General features: G+C 52.2%; 2 protein-coding genes and 1 pseudogene across 2 annotated transcripts; 1 reads left to right on the top strand and 2 right to left on the bottom strand.

Moving 5' to 3' along the window:
• The first annotated feature begins 534 nt into the window (after nucleotides 1-534).
• On the top strand, nucleotides 535-3,723 carry LOC100756562 (annotated as a pseudogene).
• A 306-nt stretch (nucleotides 3,724-4,029) lies between these two features.
• On the bottom strand, nucleotides 4,030-6,831 carry Hgh1 (HGH1 homolog). Its single transcript, XM_027404275.2, has 6 exons — nucleotides 6,155-6,831; nucleotides 5,973-6,073; nucleotides 5,772-5,870; nucleotides 4,841-4,932; nucleotides 4,642-4,764; nucleotides 4,030-4,564 (listed from the first exon to the last, which is right to left on the bottom strand). Exons 1-6 carry the CDS (start codon nucleotides 6,766-6,768, stop codon nucleotides 4,412-4,414), a joined length of 1,182 nt encoding a protein of 393 aa, XP_027260076.1. The 5' UTR covers nucleotides 6,769-6,831; the 3' UTR covers nucleotides 4,030-4,411.
• Nucleotides 6,832-10,061: 3,230 nt separating this feature from the next.
• Nucleotides 10,062-18,796, bottom strand: Wdr97 (WD repeat domain 97). The gene is made up of 23 exons (XM_035440689.1): nucleotides 18,599-18,796; nucleotides 18,264-18,400; nucleotides 17,510-18,138; nucleotides 17,259-17,380; nucleotides 16,442-17,141; nucleotides 16,206-16,348; nucleotides 15,886-16,122; nucleotides 15,721-15,811; nucleotides 15,408-15,540; nucleotides 15,200-15,321; nucleotides 14,907-14,967; nucleotides 14,258-14,743; nucleotides 14,049-14,171; nucleotides 13,889-13,972; nucleotides 12,806-12,934; nucleotides 12,523-12,723; nucleotides 12,159-12,446; nucleotides 11,839-12,036; nucleotides 11,631-11,752; nucleotides 11,400-11,556; nucleotides 10,601-11,121; nucleotides 10,458-10,519; nucleotides 10,062-10,365 (listed from the first exon to the last, which is right to left on the bottom strand). The coding sequence occupies exons 1-23, from the start codon at nucleotides 18,735-18,737 to the stop codon at nucleotides 10,175-10,177; spliced, it is 5,076 nt and encodes a 1,691-aa protein (XP_035296580.1). The 5' UTR covers nucleotides 18,738-18,796; the 3' UTR covers nucleotides 10,062-10,174.
• Nucleotides 18,797-18,810: the final 14 nt, after the last annotated feature.

Genomic DNA, 18,810 nt, shown 5'->3' with positions numbered 1-18,810 from the left:
CAAATAATGAAAAAACACACACACACACACACACACAAATAATGAAAATAAATCCTTAAAGGTTTTTTATATTCAATGCATGTAGAGTGGCCCGCAAAAGCCTCACCCTGGTGCTAGTCCTTCACATGAGTTCTCAGCCCACAGAAAGAGCACAGCATTTTATAGGGCTAATCCAGTAAGATGGCCTCAGAGATGACAAGTCTTAAGAGGATAACTTTGAGGACACAATGCAGGTGCATCTCTAGAACCTTCTATTCTAGAACCTACACCCAGTTCCCTGGAGTCTTCACTCTCCAATCAGTCCAGAGCTGTGTTAGTCTCCTGCCCGTGAGCCTCTCAACATATACTCTTAGCCTTAAACCGAGTAAGTCTTCAGAATACTGGCTGTTTTCTCCAAGGGGGCTGCAGGGCTCCTGGCCTTCTGCTTCTCCTCTGAAACAAGTTAGACCTCAGCTTTGTCCCTACCCGCAGCTGAATGACAGTAAGCAAGCTGGCCCAGCAAGCCCTCTTCTGTGGCACCCTGCCCCCTCCCCCATGAGGAGCAACAGCCAGTGCAAGCTGGATCAAAGGATCTTTGTGGAGCAGGTTCGAGACTGCATGGACAATGGTTACCTGCTTCCCTCCAAGAAGATTGGCTCTGCTGCTTTCTCCAGGGTCTACCTGGCCTATGCAACACGTGAACGCATGAAGCACAATCCTAAGCTATCCTCTGACTTGCGAGGCAAGAATCACATTATGGTGAGGGAGGCCTGCCACTTTCTCTGTGGGTTCATTGGGGTAACCCAGCCTGGTTCCAGCAAGCCTGTCCTCTACCCTCTCAGGTACCTTCCAGCTACCCTAGCATCCTCTATAGCACCTCCCTCCTAGGTCCTATTTATTCTCAGCTTCCCTCAAATATGTATGTTCCCAGGACAAAAAGAAAGCGGAGCTGGCACCACTTTTGGGGGATGTTGCTCACCCAGCCACTGGGAGAAGTTCAACAATGTGTGTAAATTACAGTGGGTCTATTCTAAGGAGCCTTTCCACAGTTGGCTACTCTCCACCTGTCTCTGGTGGCTATTAAGATTGTGTTCATGGCTGAAGCCCCAGTGGAGTACTCCAGAAAGTTCCTGCCCCATGAAATTTCATCCATCTATAAGCACCTGAACATAGTAAGAGTCCTTACCATGCCTACTGTCTACCCCAAGCTTGGTTCCCCTCCTCTACTTGGAAAACCTCCCTTTTGCCCTTGAATACAGATCCCACTCTCACCCTGCAACTGGGATCTGGCACACCTGACAGTCCCTGCACTCTTGGCCCAGGCCTTCCTCAGGATGACAGGATATAAGGGCGTAGGGGTGGGAGGGTGTTTGGTAGATGCAGTTGTGTGATACCTACCAGAACAGCCAGCACTCCTACCTGGTACTGGAGTTGGCAGCCCGAGGTGATCTGCTGGAGTGTATCAATGCAGTGTTAAGCCTCCAATGTTGCCCAGGGCTAGAGGAGGAGGAAGCCGAAGGCTTTTCTGGCAACTGGTCAGGCTGTGGCCCACGGCCACAATGCTGGCATTGTGCACCCATGAGGGTGCCATCTGGTCTACCTACCTACCTGGGTATCTGCTGACCCACTTGAGCCCAGCCCCACATCCCCTTCTCCCACAGGGACTTGAAATGTGAAAATATCCTGTTGGATGACCAGGGTGTCCTAAAGCTGACAGGTGAGCCCACATGGCTCCCTCAGTCCAGTTTACTTCTGGGCTCCCTCCTCCAGCTTCTTCCTGTCCCACACAGGCTGCACTCTGACCTAGCCCTGACCTTCAGTTCTTCCAAAAACCCTGAATTCCATTCCTACCTACACCCACACAAGGCCCTGCCTAGCTTCTCCCTCACCTCATTCTGGTAACATACACTTAGAGCTCCCTGTTCACTCCACCATCCTAACAGATAACCTCTTGAACCCACTCTCCCCAAACTATACATCATCTGTGTTGCCTTGCCCTGACTGCATAGTGTGCAGATTTTGGCTTTGCCAACTGTGTGGGGCTCAAGAACTCACTGCTGAGCACCTTCTGTGGGTCTGTAACCTATATGACCCCAGAAATCCTCATGAGCAAGAAGTACGATGAGTGGCTGATCTCTGGAGCCTATGAGTACCCCAGGTACCCCCTGCAGGACCCATAGGTGGGCTTAGTTAGGAGGGTCAACACCCTGAGGAAGCTGCATCCCCAAAGGGATCATACTTCATGCCATGGAGTCTGGAAAGCTGCCCTTCAAGGAACACCAGTCCCATCGCATGCTGCATCTGATTCGTCGTGGTCCGGTCTTCAGGCCAGGCCTGTCCTCAGGTGAGCAACACCATTCCATTCTCCTTCCAAGCCCCAGCTCAGGCCTGGAGAGCAGCCAGAGACCAGAGCCCACAGCATAGAATGGCAATGGTATCACCCTACTCCATAGGCTGGAAAAGTACCATCCTCACACTGCATGTTGGGAAAGCTGAGCTGAGGGTGGACCTGAAGGGTAGCAATCCTACCCTTAACATGTGCCTTAACATGGCACTAGTCCAGAATACCTCACCCTCCCTCTGTGCTTCAGTCCCCCTTTGATAATGGGCAGAAACCCCTGAACTTTTACCAGGCAGGTAAAGATTCCTCTCAAGTTGCCACCATTTCTGGAAGTAGTGGGTGTGAGCCAGGGCAACTGGCAGGCTCCAGCAGTGAGCCCTCTCCTGAGAGTTCCAGGACCTGATCAGAGGGCTGCTTCAACTGCATCCGTGTGCATGCCTGGGCCTGTGGCGGGTAGCTGCCTGTGGAACACACACTGTCCTCTACACTTGGTGCTACCCCAGGTGGGGCATGGCCCATGGGTGACTTGTTGGGCTGCAGGCAGTGCCTCTAACACTGTACAAGACCCTCTGCTTTGATCCATTGCAGAACAGGGGCATTCCCAGTCAGTAATAGTCTCTGGCAACACAGGGGCTGGCAGAAATATAGTGTACCAGAAGCAAAAGCTGCAGCATCTCCAGAGGCAGAACATCTCTAAGGAGAGTGTCTTTGGCCCAGCCATGCAGCATCTGGAAACCTGCACTAGAGGAATGGGTTCTATCAGTCGTGGGCTATGACACACCATGGCAGGTGGCCGCTCTGTATACTCCACATTCCCCAAAGGAACATGCCTGGGCACTATCTGGTCAGTTGAGGGTGGGTGGGTGTGGGCAGATAAAGATGTTTTTCTGTGGAGCTGAGGATGCAGCCATCTACACAAGGAGGGCTGGTGGCCTCTGGGAATCTCATTGGGCTAGAGCTCCACCATTACCTACTTGGGGATCTGGATCAGAGGGAAAACACTAGTCTACCCAACAGGCATACCTAAGAGTATCAAAGCTTTAACAGAGGGCTGGAAGGCATCATGGGGGCAGGGGGAGATTCGTGGTACCCAATGAAACACTTAACCAACCATGGCATAACACACAATAAAGCAGTTTTCTAGCCTCAGTGAAGTATGGAGTGGAACACTGCAAACTCTCATGAAGACTATGGGCCCCAAGGACCTTGGGAGGACCCACTGCTAAGGAGAAGGAACAGAATACAAAAGTTTCACACAGGTGGATCAAGATCTGTGGCTCAGAAAAGGGGACACAGTGGGGTAAGACTCGCCATGGTGTGTCTACAGAACGACGAAGAAGGACTGCATAGATGGAGTAGGCTCCAAAGGCTTGGGGCAGGAACACCTAGGAGAATCTCTGTAGAGGTAGGCAAGACGTGCCCAGCAGGAGCATCTGGATGTCTTGAAAGGCAACTGAGGCTCAAGGAAGATAACTGAGGTCCAGGTTCTAACTAAATGTTTAAGTCCAATTCAACCTGGGACTAAGAAGGCTAACCAAAAACTAAAGGCAAGGGCTGGTATCACAGAGATAGTAAAGAGGAAACGGTACCCAGCAAATGATCCAAAGATAGGCCTAGAAGGGCAGAGCACCCTAGGAAGACCCTAGGATTCAAGAGTGGTCTGTCTTTCAAAGAGGTGTTGGGCAAGGAAAGCAAAAGGACTCCAAAGGTTGAGGCTCATAGCACTGTTTGCACCTCTAAGACAATCCATGTCCAGATCCTTCAGTGCCTTTGGGAATGAAAAGCTCTAGTTGACTCCCCAGGGTTTGTAGTGTTTTCAATACAGCCCTACCCACAGTCTGGAAATAGGCTCCTCATAGCTCTAGTGGCCATCAGCTACCTGCCTCATATGTAGGCAGCTATGGCACAGGACCTAGCCAGCTCCAGCTCAATAGTGCAAGCACCGAACAACTTGCATTTTTGCTGGTTACAAGCAGGCACAGGATTGGTCAGTGTCCTTGAGCTTCTCAACATTTACTGGGCGTTTACCCTAGAGCCCTGTAGGATCACAGGCAAAGTAGATCTGGAGCCGGCACTTAGGCCAAAGGATCTTCAGGTCTGCGGGGCACCCTTGCCTCTGAGCTCTTGAGCAAGCTCTAGCTGTTCTTGCTGGTCTATGTGTTGCAGCTGTCGCTCCACGTCTTCAGGCACCTGCACCTCCAGCAGGTTTTCCATGCCAACCTCTGGCTCATCACCAATGAGCACCTGCAAGCAGAAGAAGCAGTTGAGTGGCTCATTAGCTATGGGTACTGCTTCCCTAGCCTTTCTGGCCCTGCACTCACCTGGATAAGTTTCTCACAAGCCATTCGCACATCAGGCTCTGGCTCCCAATTGTACAGCTCTCGAAGGATCAAGTAAGCACCCTGGTCCCGTATCTGCTGCCGACCTGGTGCAGTGGCTGTCAGCTAGGGAGATGGAAAGGGTTACTGAGATATGTTGATGTACTGTGGAAAGGCATTAACATCACAGACCCTGGCTCACCAGCATGATGGCTTCAATGAGCATCTTTCGGATGTCAGCATCTGGCTCTCGTTGCTTGTCTGGCGACAAGTACTGCAGGTCAACAGGCAGCCCTAGAAGTGAGAGTGAAAGCTGTGCTGGACACCTGAGCCCTGATCAGCCCAGGTGAGCCTTGTGTGTGTAACAACCACCTCTTTAGGAGGGAAGTTCCTGTTGCTGAACTTTGGGGGCAGATTCCTGGAGCCTGCTGGGAACAGGACTTTCAAAAGACAAATATGTCTGGAAGGCTGTGGTGCAAGGCCATTTTTGTTGGCTATAAGCAAGGTCTCTTGAATCACAGAGAGTACACAGTTCTTTTTTTTAATCTTATTTTATTATGTATACAACACTGTGCTTCCAGGTATATCTGCACACCAGAAGAAGGCACTAGATCTCATAACGGATGGTTGTGAGCCACCATGTGGTTGCTGGGAATTGAACTCAGGACCTCTGGAAGAGCAGTCAGTGCTCTTAACCTCTGAGCCATCTCTCCAGCCCCCCACACAGTTGTTCTTAAAATTGAAGGTGTTTATGCCTGAGATGAAACTGAATTCTACTTGGGCAAGAGATGTGCTTATGTGTATAAAGCAAAAAACAACATAGTGACACCTGGAAGCAAACCAAATAAAATCAGAGTGATCTGGGGGAAAGTAATCAAGCTCATGGAAATAGTGGCATGGTTCATGCCAAATTCCAAAGCAACCTGCCTGCAAAGGCCGTTGGACACAGAATCGGTGAGATGCTGTACCCTTCCCAGATTTAAACCAATGAGAAGTAAACAAAAGTGAGGGGGGGGGGACCAGCCTCCTCTTTAAAGGCTTCTGAAGGGACTCCAGACCACTTCTCCCTCTCCCCTTGCTTGTGTCCTTCCCTCCAGCCTTAGAAAACCAAGACAACCACCTAAGTCACTCACTGTCCATTTCTTCCTCTGAAAACTCCTCAGGACCAGCCAAGGGCAGTAGCAAGAAGGGAAGAATGTCGACTTGGGGCCCGAGCAACCACTTGTGGTGTCCTGGAGGTGGGAACAAGGAAAAGGGATCAAGGAATTGGTCCGTTGGGTCCCGAAGGACCTGTCCCCAGCCAGTAATGGTCCAATTCCCTCCTTGTCACTTACGATGCTCGAAACAGCAATTCCGAAGTGTTCCCACCACTCCTCCCCTCCGCACTGAGGAGTCTGTGTACTGGGTAAGAGGCAGCAGCCGTTGGACCACGCACCTGTTGGAAGGCCACAATCATTGCCGTCCTTGTTCACTTCCACTCCCCCTCTCCCCGCCCACGCAGGCGCCTGGCCTTCACCTGTCCGGGTCCAGGAGAAAGGCGCGCACCTCCGCCTGCTGGCTAAGGTTGGAGAGCAGTGGCCCCAGGTAATGCAGGGGCGCGGCCGCGTTGTAGGTGGGCATGCACAGCGCGCTGACCAGCCGCTCCAGACCCAGCTGCTCCGGCTCAGCGGCCATCAGCTTCTCCATCAACGCGGCACATGGAGCCAGCTCGCGGCTCAGGTTGGCCAGTACTGCGGCTGCCTCCTCAGCCCAGGGCCATTGAGAGTCCAACACACAGCTCAGCAGGCGGGCAGGCAGCTCCGGGTTCGCCGCCAGAAGCTGCTGGTGCAGGCCGGGGTCAGCGGCCAAGTTCACGAGCGCGCGGGAGGCGTCGCGGGAAGGAGCTGGGGCCGGGGCCACCGCAAGTTCGGCAAGAGCCCGCAGCAGCGCCGCCTGTCCTGCTAACAGCGTGCGGCCCGAGCTCGAACCAGTCAGCGCCAACACGTACTGCGCCGCGGCCGCCTGCAGGTCTGCCCGCGCGCCGGGGACGAGGAAGGTCAGGAGCTCCGCTGCCTCCGTGTCCGCGCCGGCCTCCTGCTCTAACAACCCTCGCTCGCCAAGGAGCCTCGAAGCCACTTCCAGGCCCCTCATGCCACCAGCAGTTTGAGTCGCCGATCACCCTACTACGGCCAGGACCCGCCCCGGAAGGGCGGGAGTTGTTGCGACCAACCAGAGGCTGAGGACCAGCTGAAGCAGGGCGGGAACGGGACCGGCCCGGGCGCAAGGCATTGTGGGCCACGGTGTTGGAGTTTCGCCTGGGTGTCGAGGAGCTCGTAGGTGGTGCAGAAGCGTTCCTACCCCTCACCCTACACTCCGCCCCTTCCATCCCCCCCCCAAAAAACCCTAAATCCTTGCAGCGACTTTCCGGCTGTCTCTTGTATGTCTCTTGCTGTGTCCCGGCGTGTTTGCTTGCCTAGCCAAACCGATTCACATCTGCTTCAGCGGCATCTGAACCACGCGGCCAGCACCCAAGAATTGGAAACTCGGAAGCCCGGGCCCTTGGTGTCCAAACTGTTGCTGCTGCCCAATAGCCCCGGGTTCAGAACCCGATGGCACGGACTCCGCAGTGAGAAGGCAGCTTTGGGCCAGCCTCTGACTTTAACTTTGGGGCATTTGTCAGGAGTTCTTCAATGATAGAAGCCTGGGTCAAACAACCTTGGACAAAGGGAACTAGTTAGTGAATCTAATAGTTGCAGGTTTGGGAGAGCCTGGCGACAGGCACTGCTTGCACAGTTCGCTAGATCCCTGTTCGGTTTCTCCCTTCCTCACCTCGTAGCTGTTCTGCTTCTCTGTGGCTCCATATTAATCTTTACCTTTTACTGGCACATCTGTTAGCACAGGTGAGAGGACACTGACCTTCTCAGCTACATAATCCTAGAAGATAGTTTCTTTCAGTACTGGAGTCTTTTCCAGGAAAAGTATTCCCTTCGGTGCGTCTTGTGCATCTCTTACCAATTAGCTGCCTGGGGTCCTTGGCTCTCCCAAGATAGAAATCTTGTGTCAGTTTTTCCAGGGCTGGTCTTTGGCAGCTTTCCTAACCATCGGCTCTGACAGCAAAGCAGATAGCTAGGAGCTGCAACAGTTTCAGATCCTATGCAGCCTTAAATACAGACTGGGATCCTTAGCACTACAGTGACAAGCGGTTTTAGCTCTTGTGTGGGCCTAAGTGTCCAGATTTCCCAGCCTTTGACAGTAGCAGCTAGTGATAACAGTTCCTGAGAAGAGGCTAAGACCCTTTTCCTCAACCGGGAGTTGTTGGCGCACGCCTTTAATCCCAGCACTCGGGAGGCAGAGGCAGGCAGATCTGTGAGTTGGAGACCAGCCTGGTCTATAAGAGCTAGTTCCAGAACAGCCTCCAAAGCCACAGAGAAACCCTGTCTTGAAAAACCAAAAATAAATAAAGGAGCTGAATGGCCAATAACTAGGCAGGAGAGGATAGGGTGTACTTCAGGGCAGAGATAGGAACTCTGGGAAAGAATCTGAGGTGTGAGATTCACCAGCCAGACATGGAGGAAGTTGGACATACAATACTGGGCAGAGGTGCTGAGCTGGTTGGCAGAATTTAGATTAATTATAAACAGGTTGATTTAAGTCTTAGGAGCTAGTTGGGAACAAGCCTAAGCTAAGGCCACGCTTTCATAATTAGTAAAAAGTCTCCATATCATTATTCCGGAGCTGGCAGTTCAAAGAAAGACCCATTACAACTGCTGCTTCCCTGTCTGTGCCTCTTTTGCAGCTCTGCTGCTTTGTCTCCATTGCCTTCACTGCTGCCTTTCTTTCTTTGCCATACCAGCCCATTCAAATCTAGAAAAGTAGGTGAGAAATATATAAATATGTATAATTAATAGATGCCAATAAAAACATAGCTGGGTAAATAAATCAGCTAGGCATAGTGCTTCATGTCTAATCTCCCAAGTCAGGAAGCTGAGGCAGGAAGATGATAAATGTGAGGCCAACCTGGTCTATAGAATGAGACTGTCTCTGAAAACAAAACAAACAAAATAGAAAACCCAAAACCTTATAATAGTTGACTTTGGTAACTTGACACAAGATAGCATCACCTGGAAAGAGAGTCTCAATGAGGCACCCGCTAGATTAAGTTGGACTATGGACATGTCTGTGGGAGGATTTCTGAATTAATGGAAAGACTTTGCCCACTGTGGGTGATAATCATTCCCTAGGAAGGGGATCCTGGGTTTTCTAAGAGTGGAGAAAGCAAACTTGCACTAGCAGGCATGAGTCGTTGCAGTCTACTCCTGACTGTGGATACTCCAGGTTCCTGCTACCTTGACTCCTCACAATGATGAATTGCAGCCTAGAATTGTGAGCCAAGGGGCGGGAGAGGTTGATTTCCTTTATACTTTTCAGGTCACAGTCCATCACTGAAGGAAGCCAGAACAGGAACTCAAAGCAGGAACCTGGAGGCAAAAACTGAAGCAGAGCCATGGAGGAATGCTGCTTACTGGCTTGCTCCTCATGGCTTTCTCAGACTGTTTGCTTATACAACCCAAGACCACCTGCCCAGGGTGGCACCACCCACAGTGGGATGAGCCCTTCCACATCAATCATAAATTGAGAACAGTGCCCCATAGGCTTGCCCACAGACCAGTCTGGTGGAAGCATTTCTTTCAGTTGAGGTTCCCCCTCGTCAAATGACTCTAGCTTGTAAAAAGTAGATCAAAAAACAAAAACAAACTAACCAGTACAGCATATGAACCACAAAAACAGCAGCCTACAAATGAAAAAACAACAAGAGAAACAGCTCTGACCCCTGGGCCTGGAGAACAAAGGAAAGAGGGTATCAAACTATGTAATCAAACTACCTGGCTCCTTTTCCTTAAATGTCATCAGGTTCAGTCATTAGTGTACTTTCTGCAGACACCTTACTGCTGAGACCCACTTGGTACATACATGCAAGCAAAACACTCATACAATTAAATAAGGCCAGGTATGTTGACACATGCCTTTAATCCCAGCACTTAGGAGGCAGATGCAGGTGGATCTCTGTGAGTTGGAGGCCAGCCTAGTCTATATAGTAAGTTCCAGGACAGCCAGGGCTATGTAGAGAGACTCTTGTCTCAAAAATAAATAAATAAATAAATAAATAAATAAAAATAGGTCTTTAATCCCAGCACTCAGGAGACAGAGGCGGTACATCTCTGTGAGTTTGATGCCAGCCTGGTCTACAAAGTGAGTTCCAGCACAGCCAGGACTGTTACACAGAGAAACCCTGTCCTGAAAACCAAAAATAAATAAATAGGATGTAGAACAATGAACACTTGACATCAGTTTTTTGGTCTCCATAAGCATGCACACATATGTGCATTTGCACACAAGTGAACCTGCATATACACACAATAAGTAAATATACATATATATATGTGTGTGTGTGTATATATATTTTTTAATTCAGGCCAAACATGATATTGTCATTTGCCAAGGTGTTAGGACTGGGCCTTGGCCATGGAGCCTTGACTATCTGTCCCCCAGGTCAACCTTAGGTGTCTGGGTTTGTATCTTGGAGCAGAAAGTAGCGTTGCAGTGTAGGCTGCAGGAGCAGTGGGGGCAGTGCCCGTGGGGGTGCTGGCCAACCTGGAGGAAAGGGCTGCAACTCCACTCGTGGCAGTGGCAGCTTCAGCACCCGGAGGGCACCATCACGAGCTGGGGCCCGGCGGAACAGTCTATGACCTGAATATAGGGAGTCAGGCAAGTAAAACTATAGGCTGAGATTGAGTGGTGGGGGGCATTAGAGTCCAATTCTTACCCCTGAGGCCACTCACCCCTGAGAAACATCCTAAAACTTTGTGGCTTGGTCTCCTGCAGCCGAAAAATGGGATAGAGCCTAAAGAAGGGGGAGGATTCAGTCAGGCCTTTCTCTGTAGCCCATGCAGGGTCAACCCAACACGCCCACCATCATGCGCACCAGCGTTCCCGGGGCGGCCGCACCACAATGTTGGGCCTTAGCTGGCCTAGGCGTGAGCCAGGTAAGTGTCTCTGCTCTTCCACCTCCTCCTCTGTCAAGTTCTGCAGCTGTGCTTGTTGCTTCTCACTGAAGAAATTAAGCACATCAATATAAAACAGGTCCAGCAGCTGAGACTGTGACCATTCTGTTTGCTCCAGTGGCAATGGCCTTCTTTTTAATGTAGTAGACACAGTGATAGGCAAGTGGCCCTCAGAACAGAAGACACGCAGTGCATCAGCAAGTACTCTTTTGGTTGGCCGGATGCGTGAATGTGCCTTTGTGATTGCAGCCTGGAGGTCTAAGGCAGATATCAGAGGCTCCATAGGTGAAGGCACCATCTCTTGAACACGCAAGGATACGTCCGATTCTCTTAAGGGTGTCCAAGAGGTGCTCAAGGCAGGCAAGGGCACCCCAGAAATGAGGGAGGCTTGCGAGGAGACCTCCCCAGAAACACTGGCTACAGGACGCTCCAAGCTATTCACCTATAGGAGAGTGACCCATGGAGTAAGGACCCTTGCACCTGTATCTCTGAAACTTCCTTCTGCAAGAGTCCTATCCCCAGGGAGAGGGTGCCTCCTCCAGCCCACCCACCCCCATCCCAGTAAAGCCTTCTGATGTGTAGGGAGCTCTTGAGAAATGTTCTGCTTGGGGAAAGCCCAGGGGCATTCCTATGGGCACCCACTAGTAGTCTTCTGGGAGACCTCTGAAGAAAGCAACAGGTTCCCAGTAGGTGAGCCACCCTGCCCTTGGCCCACCAGACCTGAAGAATCATTTCCTCAAGCTTCTGTTGGCATTGTGCGCGTATCATGGACTTGGAGTCAAGGTTCAAGTTCTCAGACCAGCTCATCATCTCCTTAAACAGGAAGCCCTGTGCATCTTGTAGGCCCAGCCCACGCAGCAGATTCCTGAGTTCTTTCCTGGGACAGGTGAATGAGGCTTAACCCAGGTCTTCCCAAGCTGGTAGGGAAAACCCAGCAGGAGCTCAACTCACTGACAAGCAGCTGGAGAGTAGAGGTAGTAGGACATAATCTCCAAAACCACATCAAGGACATCCAAGCTGCAGGCCAGGAGCAACTGCAGCGCCAGCATCACAAACTGCTTCTGAGTCTTGTCCTAGGCTCAGGAGTGGGGTGGAACTAGAGAACCGTTTTTGGTTCTGGAAATAGGTGAGGATGCAGGGTACCTGTGGAGGGACTCACCTGGAGGCTAGGGGGCTGGTCAAGATTGAGCAAGTACAAGAGTTTGGCCTGCAACCGGCTGCAGAGTTCATTGCTCATTTCAGGAAACAGTCTCAGCAGGGCATGCAGAATATTCACTCGGTCTGCCCAGGTAGCCTGTACCAGGAAGTCCACAAACATCGAAGCCAGGCCCTCTACGGTGCCCATTTCTGGATAGGCCTGTGGGAAGATTTGCTGAAGCCCTGCCATCCCCAACTCCATTCTACAGTGCAGATTAGCCCCTGCCTTCTCTCCTTCCCCACTCCCAACCCAGGCTTCCCAGCTTCCCAGAGTCTCCTAACCTCCAGGCTAAAGATAGGGAACAGCTTTTTGAACCAGTTCTGGACAACAAAATAATGCAGGAAACTGGGCAAATGTCTATTGCGCTCTTCCCAGAGTGGGCGCTCTTCCGAGAGTGGGCGCTCTTCCGAGAGTGGGCGCTCTTCCGAGAGTGGGCGCTCTTCCCAGAGTGGGCGCTCTTCCGAGAGTGGGCGCTCTTCCGAGAGTGGGCCCTCGAGGTGGTCCTGGGGAGCCAAGTGGATGCTGATCTCGGAGGCTTCCTGGTCTTCTCCGGTCAAGTCTGTGGGGCCCTAAGGGAAATGACAGAAGCTTCAGACGCATCTCTAAAAACCAATCTCACCCTTCATAAAAGCCTAGAGTGCCTACTTGAGTGTCTCGTTCCCAGGGTTCTGGCTGCTCTTCAGAAATGAAGTCCCAGTCCAGTTCCAACTCTTCGTCGTATTCATCATAGTCTTCCTCTTCTTCACCTTTCTTATGTGGCCTCTTAAGCCAATGGTGCAGTTTCCTTCGCCACCTGAGAGTAGAATGCTTTCGGCGCTTTAGCCACTGGTCATCGCTTCCATATGGCTGCAGGAGGACGAGAGAGAACATGTGGCAGGCTATGGAAATAGCAAGGCTCACCCTGAGAGTCCCAAGCTCCACTTCTTGCCTTGAGTCTGTGCTGGGTATCGAGTTCTACTAGGGAGCCAAGGCAGCCGACCTCTGCCTGCAACCACATCTGCTGCAGTATCACAGAGTTGGGCACACAGCCAGGAAAATTGATGGGCCGAGTGCGTTTCTAGATGTGGAGGGTAACAGATTGGGTTCAGATTCACTGGGACATAACCAGGGCCCCCCACCAAAAAAACAGACTGAACCAGTAGCCTCTGTTCTCAACACACAAATGGGCGGTTTAGCTTGGGAAACCCAATAGAATAGTAATCTCATGGGATACGAACTATAAATGAAGAGGCGGTTGGTCCCTTGTGAGCACTAACCAACCACACATATGCTCTCCTAAAACCTAAAACAGGGGTGTCTATAAAAACCATGGTAGGCCGGGCGGTAATGGCGCACACCTTTAATTCCAACACTGGGGAGGCAGAGGCAGGCGGATCTCTGTAAGTTCAAGACCAGCCTGGTCTACAAGAGCTAGTTCCAGGATAGCCTCCAAAGCCACAGAGAAATACTGTCTGGAAACTGCCCCCCCCCAAAAAAAAAACATGGTAGAGGGAGCAGGGAAGGAAGAAAGGAACTTGGAGAGAGGTCTATGTATTGAATAGATAGGCCTCCCTAAGCTGGAAGGGCTAAGAATACACCTGAACAGAAGTCTGTTATGTGCTAGCAAGGGGCTAGGGCCTGCCTGGGTGCCCAGTATGACCAAGTATGGGAAAATGGTGGATCTTGAGGGCCTGGACCCATTGGACTTTACTCCCCTGAAGCTCAAGAACTCAGGTCTTCTAGAAAAAACCTACAGGGAATGTAGCACTCCTACAGGGAAGAAACAACCACTTGTGGTGGACCTTTGGCTCAGTCCTAGTCCTAGAAAGCAGCAAGGAGATCATGCACATAGCCACACCAGAACTGGCCAGGCTGGAGAGTTCAGGTTCTTAAGCCTTGAGCCTATAGGATCTGTATGCATGGCCCTTGGGTCCAACTGGGACACAATGGATTACACCAAAGGGACATAGAATATGCAAAGAGTGACCCCTAGAAAAGGCCACCTCTGGGAGGTAGGAGGGGTGGGTCTCACCCTGTGGGGTTGTATGGTGGCAGGAAAGAAGCCCCCTAGATTTGAGAGAGGCTCTTTAGGCCTTCTGTGCAGCAACAGCGGAACCTAGGGAGACACAGGGAGTAAGAATAGAGCACCGCCACCAAAGCCCCTGAAATTGACCTTGAATAGGGGCCCTCACCCTATGCCGCAGGTAGTAGGATGATGTTTTCAGGTCCACGGTCTTTCCTCCACACTGATCCCACTTCAGCTGCAGGTCCAAACTAAGGCCCAGCTCACAGCTCAGGGAGGAACGTGCTAGAAGCTAGGGTGTATAAGGAGTTACAAGGGATTGGGGCAGGGATCACAATGTCAGGCACAGATAGATATGGGAAGGGCAGAAGGCCTCACCTGGGATGCCCGGCTATGCACCACACGGTGAGTGGGTGGAATGGGCAAGGAGACTCGGGGAGGGCGGGCAAAGCGCCTGCCCGGGGCTCCCGGGGTTTGGAAGGCTGAATGTGAGGACACTGGCTGAACATCAACACTAAGTGTAGCCTGCCCACCACTGGTGGCAGCTCCGGCCTGGGTCTCCTTGTCCTGGCATTCTTTCTCTGTGGCGAGGCCCGCAGTGTTCCACTGCAAGAACTCCCTTCCAGATTTTATGTTCTGAGACAGGAAAAACAGGAAGCTTGTATCAGATAGGGTGAAGGTCATGGCATGGCCTAGGACTGATCCCACACCTACCAACATGTCAGAAGCATAGATCAGACGTAAGTAATTGTCAAAGGCTTCCTGGCGTCCCTCCCAGGAGAGTGGGGGCGGAGCTGCTGGGAACACTAGTCCTTTCCTCAGTTTTTGAAGGTCTTGATCCCGGGCCATGATATACTTCAAGTCCTGAGGTGGAAATCAGTGGTCAGCCTATGCTTTTTTGAAGACTTGACATATGCTTCCCAAGCAACCAAGAGAGTTCAGTCCAGAGGCTGAGAGGTTGTGGCTTGAGACTGGGCACTGGGTGTGGATGGGCATTGGGCTGGTGAAGGGTTAGGACCAACACTACCTCCTTCGACACTGGCTGCTGAAGTATTGCTTTCTGTTGACGGATGGAGGGCAAGGTCATGCTGTAGATAGAAACAGGCATAGGTGGAATTCTGGGCATTACCGGCGGGATAGGTTTGAAGCTGGAGTGAGGACCATCCAGGAGAAAAGATTCTGGGATGATTTAAGATGCAGCAATACTGGGAGGAACTTGGGGATGTAGAGAACTCACACTGGGAGCATACAGCTATGCAAATGCTGCCCCCAGGGCTGGGTAGAACCCTCCACAGCAATTGAGTAGCCCTGCCAGCAGACCTGAGGCTGGCTGCTCCATGTAGACGGGTAAGCTTCTTCAACTGGGTGACTGTCAGTGGGTTCCAGATGTCCAGTGGCAGTGGAGGGTCATTCACCACATCAGGGACCTTCTGACACAATTTCTAAAAAAGCAGGCAGAACTTTGTTCCTAGTACTGTTCATGTGCAGCAGCCAGTCCCACCTTGACTACCTTGACCTCACTGTATACCTTAAGCAGATAAGATGTAGGTAGGTAGAGCTTGTGGGACACCAGGCAGAGGCGGGAACCTAGTGCAAATACCAGGTCTCCACTGTCACTGGAAAAGGCCAGGGCCTGAGGGGGACCATCCAGCTGCAGGAGCCTGCAAGAGTGCCCAGAGTCTAGCCCCTGTTTCACAGAATAGAAACCTGAGGCAGTGACGGGGCAAGAGCCTGTCCTGCTCAGTTCAGCCCCTGGTCTTTAATGGGAAGCAGAGGTTAGAAGAGCCCTGGTGGCTGTCCTTTAGCCTCTAGCTGCCCCCACATATAGGGCCCCAGCACACCGCAGCAGGCGGTTCTCCCAGGTCCAGATTCGGATGGTGCAGTCCAGGCTGGAGCAGGCATATAGCTTGAGGGTGGGGCAGCAGCATAGGCCTAGGGGCAGAACTAAGGTTAGAAAGCAGTTGAGAATAAAGACACAGGCTTCGCCTTTGCTCCATTCTCCTCACCAGTGATGTGGTCCATAGGGTCATCCTGTGGCCGGTGGTCACAGCGCATTTTGTCACCCAGGCCAAACTGCACCAAGCCATAGGTGGCACTTTCTGGATCCTCAAAGGCTACAGTGATACGTTTGTCCAGAACACAGAGCGTTACCACTGGGTGGCAACAGGAAAAGGTGCATAGCAGGCTCAGGCTCTCCTCGGCATATGGGAATGCATGCCACATCTTTACTGTCAGATCACCACCTTTGGGTAGCGGGAGCCAGGGTTGGGACTTCCGGAAGGTGCAGGAGCTCCCAGGATGTCTTTGAGGGAGGGAAGGTACTGACCTGAAGTCACAATGGTGCTCCAGGTGGACGCAATAGCAGTCACTGGTCCTGGGCTGTGTGCTTCTACACTAAAGACTGTCACTGATGTACGCCAATCCATTACAGACAGTGTGCCATCAGAGTGCCCCATCAATGGTAAGAACCTATGAAAAGTGATGGAAGTTATCGGTCAAGGCTCTGTCACTAAGTCAGCCACATTTTGCCTTAACCCAGCCTCAGATAGCTGTGGTGCCCACCTGTTCTTAGTTTTCAAGGCCCAGGCCATGGCACTGAGTAGTATGTCACCCTTACTCTGGCGCACCATCTCCCAGCAGGCAAACGCACTACGAGCATCTGTGAGATGGTTATAGAGGTGCAGGCAGCAGGGCTGTGGGGCTGGGAGTGGAGGTGGATGCTGGCGGTATAATACAACCATAGGGTTGCGTGCCGCATTGGCGCGCACTAGGTGCCCCGAGCATGTCAGCACCCACAGCGCTTCTCGAGACAAACAATAAGCCACACCAACTGCACAGTCCTCCGGTTCCAGCAGCAGTGAACTCACGGTTTGTCCTGTAGCAGCTGACACCAGATAGACAGACCCATCTGCACAGGCGCATACAAGGCGAGAGGGCAGAGATGGCTCAGTTGGTGCCGGGAGCACTGGCGCCACCTGGACATGGACCACTGGAGCGGATAGCTGTGCTAATGGTGAATAGAGGTCACACACACGCCACAGCGCCATAGTTTTTGCGCACAGAGAGAACACAGGCCAGCCAGGACCTGCAGGAGCCAGCAAATGTCTCACTCTCTCAGAGAACGTGTCTTGGTTCCAGGAACCCAGTGATACCTCTCCCACCTGAGCTGCAGCCCTCAGGTCCCATGTGCGAAGTGTCCCATCCTGTGAGGCGGACACTACCAGAGAGCTGTTCCGGAGGACTGTCATAGCTGTCACTGGGCCTGCGGAAAGGGCACATCATAGTTTAAGAAGGAGTTCCTGGGATGCAGCCAACACTGGAGAAAGGCAAGCTCAGGATGAGAGACAAGGGCTGCAAGAGCTGCCAGACTGTGGCACACCTGTGTGGCCCACGAACACCATCCGGATCTGCCAATCAGCCTCCCACACCTTCACAGTACTGTCCCGGGAAGCTGTCACCATGGCTTCTTCTGCTTCACAGTACTCCAGGTCTGAGATGATGCTGGAAGTGAGAGAATGGGCGGTCCAGTGCATTTAGCACAATCCTGTATGTGGGTTCCATAGCCCTTGAAGTAATTGGTTCTCCTTAGGGGATCTGCCTCCCATCCACCTGTCCCTGGATTCCCCTCACGTTTTATGCAGATCCCGGCACACATTCATTAGAGTCCAGGAGTCCAGATTAAAAGTGAGCACTGCAGAGCCATAGGCAGCAAAGCAACACCGGGTGCAGTGTCTAGTTTTTGGCCCTAGAGCCAGTCGCTTGAGATTGCCACACATGCCTGGTGGTGGTTGCAAAGGTGAGCCACAGGACACCAGGCGGCGGCCACCTAAACGGAACTTCCAGAGCTCCAGGCTGCCTGCCACCTGGGCCACAATCAACAGTCCTAGGCTGGGCACTGGTAAGCAACAAAAAGGCTCCTGGCCCAGTTTCCTTTTCACCTGTGACTTGCTCAGCCAGAGCACCTGGAAGTCTTGCCCTAATATGGTCAGTCCAGCTGGGCCCCAGCCTACGAAGCGGCCCACTTCTCCCAGAGGGCCAGGCACAGTCACTAGCCCATGAAGCTCCATGGGAGCCTTCAGCTTTGTCTGCACCCAGCCATCCTTGGTGTGCTGATGCAGGTAACCTGCACCGTCTAGTACCACGAAGCGTCCACCCACTGGGTCCTGCGCTACTGAGCACAGTCCAGCTGCCACCTCCAGACGACGCAGTGGCTCCAGCCCATGTGTCATTCGAGCGACCCGCAGCTCTGCTCTTTTCTCCTGCAGGCCAGAGTACACAGATGTGCATGTGAGTAACGGGGGCATGAGCTACTCTGCCTGGGGAAACTCCTGTTGGTGCCCAGTATCTCTAGGGCAGAGGCCAACTAGAAACCTAAGAATCACACCTTTTCCACAATGTCATGGAGGTATACACGTAGGAGTAGCCACAGCTGTCGGGCACGGGAACGCAGTGTCATTTTCTGCCACCTCTGGTTATTTGTAAAGAAGTGCAGGACCTTTGGTGACTCCACCAGACTCGGTTCTGCAAGTCAGTGGAGGATGTGGTGTCACTATAGCCTTGTGCCCCAACCCTGGAGGTGGTAAGCAACAAGGAACCCTCCTCTGAGGGCCATGATGGGTCAAGGACTGCCTGGGGAAGTTCCACCTCCAGCACTGAACAAAGCCTGAGAAACATCTGCTCCCTAGTGGGGTGCCTGGATAACCGTAGGTGCGCCCTCACCATTCTTTTCTGAGAGCACCCCAGGATCTGGAACATCACAGCCATCCTGATCATATGAGTCTGTGTCCAGAACCAAGGTGTCGCCCTCTGATGGATAGAGGAGGCTTACATCTAACATTGTATCCTCCATGTCTACCATGGACAGTCCCAGAGGTGAGGGGTATAACAGCTCTTGAGACTAAGTAACGGAAAAGCAGATGTTGCTAAGATAC

Source organism: Cricetulus griseus, chromosome 2, assembly GCF_003668045.3.
Source record: "Cricetulus griseus strain 17A/GY chromosome 2, alternate assembly CriGri-PICRH-1.0, whole genome shotgun sequence".
Taxonomy (NCBI): Eukaryota; Metazoa; Chordata; class Mammalia; order Rodentia; family Cricetidae; genus Cricetulus; species Cricetulus griseus.
This window is presented reverse-complemented; position numbering and strand designations above follow the sequence as displayed.